Genomic DNA, 11,071 nt, shown 5'->3' with positions numbered 1-11,071 from the left:
AGGATTCGTGTTGTGAATTTCTAGTTTATTTTTTACTCCTCGAAAAAAACCTCGAAATCGCTAAATTTTTGCATCGCAGAAAAGTTTCTGCAAGTCTGAAAATGAGTGATCAAAAGACTTCCCTACTTCCATATACAATCAAAAATTATCACATGGCGACCGTAACAGGACTCGAACCTACAAATGCAGACTAAACCTTCGGATCCATCTATCGAGAGGCGGTGAAAAAGTGGAGTGAAGGAATGCTAAATGGATAAATTAAAAAAAGGGTTATAAAGTATATCTAAACTAAAATTTATTATCTATCAATACTGTCCGGCAGCTACAATCGTTGTTGCGCGAGGAACGTTCCGCCTATTGCCAACACGACGCCCATCGCAGCCGTCCAATGCAATGTGCTGCTGGACGCCCCGCTTCCACCACAGTACATTTTGGCACAATCTCCCTTGGTAAATCGCTCGTAACGCCGTACCACCTCGGACCAGTTGCAAAGCCCAACTCGACACCAGTCGAACATCAATGCCTTTTCATTCAGGAAGAAAATGACCTTCACCGGTTCTACCGGATCAGCACACTGATACCTCACGACTGCAACGTTAGACGCGAACGGAGTCAGCTCACTAGATCTGAAGTTCCGATTCTGCATGGCGTAGTAATTATCTGCTCTGAGTGCTATTCTATCCTTCAGCGCACCCAAGGCAGCCAGAAAGATCTGAATCTCCGACTCGTGTGTGAAGTAGGCGATAACTTGTTGACCGTCCGCACGTCCCAAATGCTTCATCATATCGGCGACGGCATAGCAGGCCAAGTCGGCACTCCTCTCGTACCCATAGCTATTCTGATAGTAATACTTGAGGTCTTCCTTGTACTCCAGAACATTGACCTGACTCTTGGTGAACACACTGCACCAAGGGCTGTACTGCTGCAGATGCCATGCCTGCTCGTACCTGCAAATGTCCCACATGGCTTCAATCTGATCGGTGCTCAGATTGTACCGGAAGCCCAAACGTGTCGAAATATCCGACAGAGTTTGCAAATACATCGGAGACCTTAAAAATTTATTCAGCTCGGAGTCCGGTTGCTTATTTTTGTCCTTGTTTGCATCATACGCCGGACAAAAATCATAAGGCTTCAGCAGAGTATCGTCGCTAGGTTCCGGGTCCGCGTTGATAAAGTTATACGCTGCATCTCCAAATAGGCCCTCAACAAACGCTTTGAAACTGGCCTCGGTGCGTTGCGCTTTCGTGTGACGGAACTACAAAGGCAGGTTGAACTACAATCGTATCTTATTCTTGGTCTGCACGTACTTACCAAATAACGCTGCTTATCGTAGGGCCCGTTGAACACTTCGTAGAAGCGATCCTTCTCTCGCCTGGCCAGCAGCTTTAAGTCACTCCAACCCTGATCGGTGAGAAAGGATTCGTACTCAACGGAGACGTTCCGGTCCCAGCGCCACGATCGCAGTAGATCCAAATCGTCGGCGCACATACGTCCTATGTCTGGAGCTGTACGACGGTTGTCGTAGTTGTCCAGAATCGAATTTCGAAGCTGAAATCAAAAAGCACTGTTCAATATCTTCGCGTTCATCGAAGTTGATGAGGACACCAAAACCTACATTATTCAGAGCTTGCGGTAGTAACTCGATATCCTTTTTACCCGGTAGTCTCGTTCCGTGGCGGCTCAGCAGCCAAAACTTGGACGGAATACAATCTGTAACGGCAATCATCATCCCCGATTAGTTACAAAAAGGCGAAACTACTCAAGGATTCTCTTACTTGGTACGATGTGTTCCCGACTGGAGGACGAACCGTGGATCACTTCGTAGGAGGTTTTCGTGGCGAAATGCTTCGACTGACTCCGGTCATGATCTCGGCTGTAGCAGTAGTCTTCACAGCATCTGATGTTCTGGGCATGCACGAGTTGGACGGCGGATATACCGAGGATGATCGAAACGATCGGAAGTATCCAGCCAATGCGGGTCATTATGGAATGTCTGAAGATGTGACGGAGACAGTAGAAGATAAATGGGTGCTCGAAACTATGTATAGCTTCAGAGAATCAGAGATGTTGTCCAGTAATAATTTCAAATATAGATTTTAGAATTTTGAAGAACAATATTTTATTATAGTTAGGGCCGATTTCTTCACCTTCGCTTAAGCCGTAAACCACGCTTACCCATATAGATAAACTAGGTTTAAGGTCTAAGCGAGGGTGAAGAAATCGACCCTTAGTATAGTTATAACTATAGTTATTCTCACTACAGTCATTAAATTCCAAATCATCTTGTGTCATCGCAATTTTGTCAAATGGAGCAGATCATAGATCTTCTGCGATCGATGAAATTATAGTTTTGCAATTTTGATCCCACGATAAGCACATTCCAGAACTGTTTTTTGCATAGATCATCAGATCTACACGTATGATCAGCGACCTTTCAACGGCTGAACACATTCAATAGTACTAGGTATATCATGTTTTGAGTCCCACGAATATTCAAGACTATCCAAGGGCTTTTTCTGGCTACACCTACCTCTTAGTTGGAGGTGATGATTAAGTTTCGTAGTCATGAGGGTTCAAACTCTGCTCTGTCAATTGACGAGTTCAACGACTTTGACATTTGAGGATATGTTCAAAGAAGTCCATGAATATTCTTAAGCAGTCGTTGGACTTGATATTTGATAGAGTATATTATATTTATCGAGTCTACGTGCAGACCTAAACTGTACACATAACTGCATATTTGCCAGGAATAAGCCATTTTACGAAGCTGGTCAAATGACAGAATACTTGGGAGAATTCAATCATCGTCGTCAGTTTTCGCGAACATGTTTGGATCTCTTTTTTGTCATTTTCTCCATGTCTCCGTTTGGTAAGATAAGGCGTTGTTAAAAATCACGCTGGATTTAATCCCAGGTCTCCTGTCAATTGACGCCGTTGCGGCGATCAGCTGTTCCGGAACGTCTCGTAAAATGGCTTATTCCTCTTAATTTCCCACTACCGGGTACCCCCGTTGGGTTGACCACATTTAATCTGAACACTTTTTCATCTGTACCCTGCTAATTTGCACGTCGTTCAGAATCAAAACGGTTCAAACGTCATTCAGCTCATGGAACGGAGTAAAGTGAAATGGAACGCTGTGGAACTGAACGCAGAATCAAAACAAAACAGTGAAAGAGGTAACCAGAAACACGTTTCTAGGGTGACTAGATGTTCAAATTAAAAATGAACCCCGATGGTTTGCATGAGGTACCGTTCAAATTAGCAGGGGTGCACGGTATATATTTTCTTTGTGTTGCCAAAGACATTTCTATAATAACCATTCAAATAATTTCAAAAATTCGTTCCAGAAAAAAAGAGTAGCTGGATTTTTTCATCCAGCGCTCAACAATATCTTAAGATATTTTCTGCCTCTCAAAATGTTTCCAGAAAATAATCTTTGATTTCACACGATAACACTGCGGAACACGTTTTTTTCTCAAGCACCAAAATACCGCTATTCACTTAATAACGGGTTGCTGAATCCATTGCCGTTTTCAAAAATATCATAGCACGTCTAGTTTTTGAGGTATTGACTGTTCAAAATACAAAACTTAACTATTTAAGTTAACTTGCATGCAAGTTTGCCTGCTTGCATGGCAATCTTTTTGCTTAATGTGCCACAGAATTCAAACATTATGTGTATAACAATTGGGTCCTAAAGGCCTGTCCCAATTTTAGTGCCAAACACTTAAGTTTAGTCCAAAAACACATATTTACACGGAGAGATATAAAAATACTATTTAGAGTACTAATTATTACATCTATCAGATTTAAGACTTTTAATACTTGCTAATCATATTCGTTTATACTTTCCCATGCATTTTCAGGAAATATTATTGGCGGTGCATTTGCGTTGACAGATGCTACACTTCGGACTTGGTTGTTTTTGTCTAAGATAAGATCGGACACCTGGCTTCTTTTAGTAGTTCTTCTTTTCATCCATGAGCCCAGTTGTGAATTTTCCACCCTTGCGTGTTACGTAAAAACAGTGTTGCCATTTGTATGGAAGACGGTACACTATTTCACAAAAAATATTCCTAATTATTATTTATTTTTTAATTGTATTGATTAGGTGAATTATAGTGTATTCTTCTTCTTGGCATTACGTCCTCACTGGGACAGAGCCTGCTTCTCAGCTTAGTGTTCAATGAGCACTTCCACAGTTATTGACTGAGAGCTTTTATTGCCAAAGTTGCCATTTTCGCAAACGTATATCGTGTGGCAGGTGCAATAATACTTTATGCTCAGGGAAAGGGAATTTCCATTGCGAAAAAATCCTGGACCGACCGGGAGTCGAACCCAGACACCTTCAACATGGCTTTGCTGTGAAGCCGCGGACACTAATTTTTTTTTTTTTTTTTGACGTTAACTACGTCTTAAGACCCAAACGCAATGATAGCGGAACGGCAACGGAAAGCGGAACCGGTTCGCCAGCATGAAACACATCGTCCTGAACGAACGAAAATGAACCAAGTCTGAGTCGACAAACATGCTATAGCTCATGCTGGCGAACCGGTTCCGCTTTCCGTTGCCGTTCCGCTATCATTGCGTTTGGGCCTTTACGGCAATATAGGGATGGTACACAAATTATGTCACGCTAAATTTCAACTTTTTCGACCGCCTCCCCCCCCCCTTTGTCACACTTTTTGTATGAGTCCTCCAAAAATTTTGTAAGGCTTGTCACGCTTGGCTCGACCCCCTCCCCCCCTTGGAGCGTGACGTAATTTGTGCATGACCCCATACTGGGTGTTAATTGAAAATCTAAAATTTTGCGACTGTCACGAAATTATGTAAGATTTTGAACGCAAATACCGTCAAGCTACCATTCACCGTGCATTTATGAAAAATTTGCACTTCAAAAAATCATATAACTTTTCCAAATAATTTGGAGCGTACTAGAATACCACTACGTAGCGTGCTATTATATAATAATTCAGGGAAAAATCTGAAACTAGTGATGCGTAACAAAAAGTTACTCAAAAATTATGTTTGAAAATGTCATGTTAAGGTCGCCTCGTACCGTTCTATGTCACCATTTACCGTGCACCTAGTGCACCATTCACCGTGCGTATAGTTTTCGTTATGATTTAATTTTGTATCTTGAAGAAAAGTTGTTGGTGGGGCAACTTTGTTGCTAGTAGTGTGCGTACTCATTTTTAAGAGTATTCAAATCTTCGTTTACAATAAAAACCGAAAAAAAAATTGCCTAAATAATTATTTTTTCATTAAAATCGTTATCAGAGGTTTGACTGTATTGTCCAAATCATTCCATATTCACTCAAAAACTAAATATGAAGTAGTTTAATCCCGACATAATAATAAATTTAATAAAACCGAATAAATTCAAGCTTTTTATACTTATGCAGGGTGATAGGAACCATATATATTGAAAAGGATCCATTCACCGTGCATTTGGGTTTTGACTGAAACACAATAAAAATTCTAATTTGCATAAAATATCATTGCTCATACGATGAAAATAATCCTAATAATAGTATCCACAGTGAAAACTCGTTGAAATTTCGAAAAATGTCATACTCTATCGTTAAAATGGAAAATGTGAATTTTTGGCGTTTCTACTAAGAGTGATGAAAAATCTCATTATCTAACAGAAGTAACATGATTTTGACTACATAAACCAGGTTTTTCATAATGCTTTGTGATAAAAACTACTTCATTTCATCAGTTTTATCTTATTTTGCTGACAAAAGAATAATTTGTGAAAATTGTATGAATATTCTGTAGGAATTTGTATATGTGCACGGTGAATGGAGGCCGCACGGTGACTGGTGACTTAACGGTAACTCAGTCATTTATCGATAGATTTTCAATATTTTCCCACCAATCGGTCGGAAATGTATACAACAATTACCTCGAATGGAGAAAACTTTTGATTATTCACAATGAACTATTGAAAATTGGGAAAATGTCGACCCCTTTCTTACGCAACCAATCACGTGCAAGCAGTTCTTTTGCGTTCCGCTTCGCACTATAAAAGCAGACCGATTCCTGCTTCTTCGCTCATTCTTCTTTTTGCCGTCAGACTGTGAACATGGTCGGCGAGCAAGTCTCGAGTGCCTTTCGCATTCTCAGCTCAGTTTTCAATGGAACGCGAATGGAACAACAACACGCCGCCGCGACTGAAGCCGCTTGTTGAAGCGCCCATCGTCATCGCCACCGCAAACCTCATCGGGCGAGGAGGATTTCTACCAGTGCACCGTCAAAATGTGTCCATGTTACGCAAATTCAACAATTCAATCGGCCCTTTCCCGAGTCAACAAATGTGATTTAAAAAGTTGATTGTGTAATATTCTTTAATTTGTTCGAGATGGCTGAAGAAAATCGACCAAAGCCGCCAAAATGTGTCCGAGTTACGCAAATTCAACAATTCAATCGGCCCTTTTTAGAGCCAACAAATGTGTTTTAAAGAGTTATTTGTGTAATATTCCCTAATGTGTTTACCACATACTTGCTATAATCTCTTAATTCATCTCATAGCATCATACAATAATTGATTTATTACGAATAATTGACAATACGGCTATTTGAGGATGTTTCCGAGAACGCTGCTGCAGTGCCGTCGGGATGCAATAACAGCATAATGCTCATCTTGTACATCCCTTACCAAGACATCAGTTTCATATAGCCTATTTCCCAGATAAGAAAACGAAAAATTTGAAAGAAGGAGCATCATCTGCTATTCTAAGGGTATAAAGGCCCAAACGCAATGATAGCGGAACGGCAACGGAATGCGGAGCCGGTTCGCCAACATGAATCACAACATCTCGACTGAGCTGACAACGAATGAAATTGGATCAACACTGAGTCGACAAGCTGATTATAGTTCATGCTGGCGAACCGGTTCTGCATTCCGTTGCCGTTCCGCTATCATTGCGTTTGGGCCTTAAAGCATCATTCTGTTTCATTCTGTTTTCGCTTTCGAGCTGGTAAGAGCTCCTCCAAACCTGCTCAGCTCCTCGCTACCAAAGGCAAGCTGTTGATCACCAAGTGGCGGCAAGTTTGTACGAGATGGCTGAAGAAAATCGACCAAACCGCTTGTTGAAGCGCACATCGTCATCAGCACCGCAAATCTCACCGGGCGAGGAGAATTGCAACCAGTGCGCCGTCAAAATGTGTCCGTGTTACGCAAATTCAACAATTCAATCGGCCCTTTCCAGAGCCAACAAATGTGGTTTAAAGAGTTGATTGTGTAATATTCCCTAATGTGTTTACCACATACTTGCTATAATTTCTCAATTCATCTCATAGCAGCATACAATAATTGATTTATTACGAATAATTGACAATACGGCAAGTTGAGGATGTTCCGAGGACGCTGCTGCTGTGCCGTTGGGATGCAATATATTTTCTATTGTTAAGGAATGATTCAAATATTACGTAACGCAAAATTTTCCAGCTTTGGTTCCCCTTCTTTCCTCACGTAATAAAAGATTTTGAATTTTTATGTTAACACTACGAAAGACCCTCTCCATCCCCCTGTTGTGGTACGTAATATTTGAACGCATGCTTTCCATTTTCCATTGTGATGCACCATCATTGCCAAAGCCAAGATAAACATTTGCCTAAAATCACAAGATGCAAATTCTTCTTCTTCACAGCAGCAAAAATAATCTTATTTCATAATGTCTATGATAAACTCTAGAAGGGGAGGAACTTAAGTCTATATTCTGGGGGTATAAAAGATGCAGACATCAGCTGTTTGCCATCATTTTCATTTGAAGCGCTCGAGATGACGAAACCAGAAGGTGTCGTCACGAAGAAACGCGTGATCTTCGATCAAGAAGAAGGCACGCCAACGCAGGAGGAGGAAATACTTGCAAACGAAGTTTGTAAGTATCGACAGGAGGGTTTTCCGACGGGGTAGTAACATCCTCGTTACTATCACGTACGGAAAAGTCTAACAACGTGATAATAAAACGGCCCTTTTCAGGGCCAATATTACGATTGAAGAGTTGTTTCGAACAGTTTTCCTTTATTCTAATAATAAGCAATTTGGTAAACCAGTTATGGACATAGTGGTTCCCTATTTCGCCATAAGTGATTACTTGAATGTCTTCTAATTTTGATAAGTTTATTGTGTTATAGCAGATAAAATCAAGATATATATTGATGTTAAAACATTCAAAGAAATTGAAAATGAGAAATATTTCGAAACATATGGAACCACTATGGCCATAACTGGTACATTTTCCCTATAAGAGAGCTTCGAAGTGGCTCTGTTGTGACTGCTGATAATATATTTATTTATAATTTGGTAGTCATGATAAGAACAACATGCATGTGGAAACATGTAGCGCACATTTTTGGATTTTGACGTTAACTACATCTTACGACAATATACTGCGTGTAAATTGAAAATCTAAAATGTTGCGACCGTCACGAAATTATGTAAGATTTTGAATACTATTAACTCAGCCATTTATCGGTAGAGTTTTAATATTTTCCCACCAATCGGTAGGGAATTTATACAACATTTTACTCAAATTAAGAAAACTTTTGATTTTTGACGATACACTGTCGAAAATTGTGAAAATGTCGACCCCTTTCTTACGCAACCAAACACGTGGGTTGGGAAGCACACTATAAAAGCAGACCAATTTCTGCTTCTTCGCTCATTCTTCTTTTGACGTTAACTACATCTTACGGCAATATACTGGGTGTCAATTGAAAATCTATAATGTTGCGACCGTTACGATATTATGTTAGAGTTTGACTAAAGGAAGGCTGCAACTATGACAATCGACTAAAATTCAAATGCAGAAAATTACTTGGCGTAGTTAACGTCATGCGGTCGTGTCTTGTACACAACCCCCTCTGATTTTTTCAATTTGTTTTTCAATTCGAATAATTTCATTCGATTCAATTTTTCATACATTTACTTTACTTATTTATAGGGCCTTCCTTAGCCAAGTGGTTAGAGTCCACGGCTACAAAACAAAGCCATGCTGAAGGGTTCTGGGTTTGATTCCCGGTCGGTCCAGGATCTTTTCGTAAACGAAATTTTCTTGACTTCCCTGAGCATAGAGTATCATCTTATCTGTCACACGATATACGAATGCGAAAATGGCAACTTTGACATAGAAAACTCATAATTAATAGCTGTAGAAGTGTTCAGTGAACACTAAGCTGAGAAGTAGGCTCTGTCCTAGTGAGGACGTAATGCCAAAAAGAAGAAGAAAAAGGCATATCTATCAAAGGCAAAAGTTCTGTCACTTCGACTTGTGCCGTCTTCTCCTGGAAATGTTACTATTACTTGTAGTTTTGCAACATACAGTTTCAAATTTTTTATTCATTCCGATCTGATTTCGTTTCACTTTTTTGTTACACGGGAAAAAATTCTGTGGTAAAAATAACTATTTTAGCTGACTACGCCCATTCTTAAAACTACCATGGAAATTCAGACCAATATACTATGTTTACGGTACACCCCACCGCAATACTGGTACATTTGACAGAAATAATTTACAACAATCTGATTTCAACTACAGACATGGTAAAATCAAGCGCATTTCTGGTCTGCTGAAAATTGCCGGTGCGAGCGCTTAAGTTAACCCCCTAGAATGGTAGTTTTTACCGCACAATTTTTTTGCGTGTAGGTTTACATCAGTCGGCTACAAACTTTTATGCATAACCGTAAAAAATAACGACCCAATATAGTAATCCGGCAACACGGGCAAAACCAAAACAAACGCATCCGATGGTAATTTTCCACACGCAGCTACACACTCGCAGACATCAAATTCAACCAATCAGCGACTGGATCACAAACTGGATTCAATTTTATTCCCAGTTGTCCTATCTTTGTTCTATTTTCGCTCTCAGTCAGGAGCATCTTTGAGATGTCTCCAAGTTCGCGGAATTTAGTGGATTTCAAGTATGTAGTGGCGCTTATGAGTTTTAGCTGAAAGGCTGCTACTATTATGTACACTGTGCATGTACTTTCGGAACGAAATGCTGCTATTGTTGTAGCGAAAAGTGTAGGGGAATTCGGGGTAAAACCGACACCCTAAGCTTATTGATAAAATTTATGTACTTTAGCTTGTTAAACGAACCCAAAATTGTTGTAGAATCACATATTGGTTACAAATCTATCAATCCTTGCAATCGCTGGATGATATATTAAGGTTATATAGTGATTTAAATCAAATTGATATTGCATCATTTTTAGGTGAGACAATTGAGAGTGCGGGTAAGATCGACACCCTGTTGGGGTAAAACCGACACATGCACTTTGAGTAAAATTTATACGTTGTAAACATCACCATCACATTTCATATTCGAAAGAATGCTTTAAACATGGCTTTCGACATTTATGACCCCTTCCTCTGAAGGATCATACACATATTACGTAAATTATTGAGGAGAGGCCAAAGATCCACTAAATAAATGTGAAAATTTCTATGCTAAGATTATAAAGTTGGGGTGAATACACATGGATATTATTAATTTGTGTTCATGTAATGTTTACGTAGATAAAGTTGTAGCGAATAATTGGTTGTGAAAATAAATACTGTTTTATTTTTACAAAACCGAAAAGTGTAATTATTTTGAGATAATAAAAACTGTCGAACCTCATGGTTTGTAAATAAATAATAAGATTAATTTATGTGAAAATATTTCAAATTCTGTTAATTCTTCAATTTTATATGAGAAATTTTTCTTCAAGCTTCATCAAATAAGTTGAAACGTGATACAATAAAAATATTTTTTTTATACTTAATGATAGCTTGTGACAAGTTACATAGTGTCATATTTTACATGTTAACAAGTTTGCCGTCCATGAACTTCACTGGAATTCAAAAATAAAGACTCACATAAACTACAGAGATAGTCCTCCGATTAGAAAGATTCCCTGAAATTAGATTATGAAGCAAAGAAAGGTGTCGATTTTACCCCAAATGAAAGTGTCGATCTTACCCCGAGTGGACATTTATTTTTCAATAGAGTTTTCAGCTGTCGTAAAACCAAAAAATAATTTCTCCTTCATGCTGTATCAACGTAATAATAGTAA

At 39.3% G+C, this 11,071-nt stretch overlaps 1 protein-coding gene across 4 annotated transcripts in view; it reads right to left on the bottom strand.

Moving 5' to 3' along the window:
• Positions 1–273: 273 nt before the first annotated feature.
• Positions 274–11,071, bottom strand: part of LOC5565995 (multiple inositol polyphosphate phosphatase 1) — a 31,454-nt gene continuing 20,656 nt past the window's right edge. For all 4 annotated transcript variants that reach the window (XM_021841827.1, XM_021841825.1, XM_021841826.1 and 1 more), the window contains exons 2-5: positions 1,776–1,993; positions 1,616–1,710; positions 1,312–1,548; positions 274–1,255 (exon numbers count right to left, since the gene is read on the bottom strand). In XM_021841827.1, the coding sequence (XP_021697519.1) occupies positions 323–1,255; positions 1,312–1,548; positions 1,616–1,710; positions 1,776–1,983 (1,473 nt within the window). In that variant the 5' untranslated portion in view covers positions 1,984–1,993 and the 3' untranslated portion in view covers positions 274–322. The remainder of the gene's footprint in view (positions 1,256–1,311; positions 1,549–1,615; positions 1,711–1,775; positions 1,994–11,071) is intronic.

Source organism: Aedes aegypti, chromosome 2, assembly GCF_002204515.2.
Source record: "Aedes aegypti strain LVP_AGWG chromosome 2, AaegL5.0 Primary Assembly, whole genome shotgun sequence".
Lineage (NCBI taxonomy): Eukaryota > Metazoa > Arthropoda > Insecta > Diptera > Culicidae > Aedes > Aedes aegypti.
This window is presented reverse-complemented; position numbering and strand designations above follow the sequence as displayed.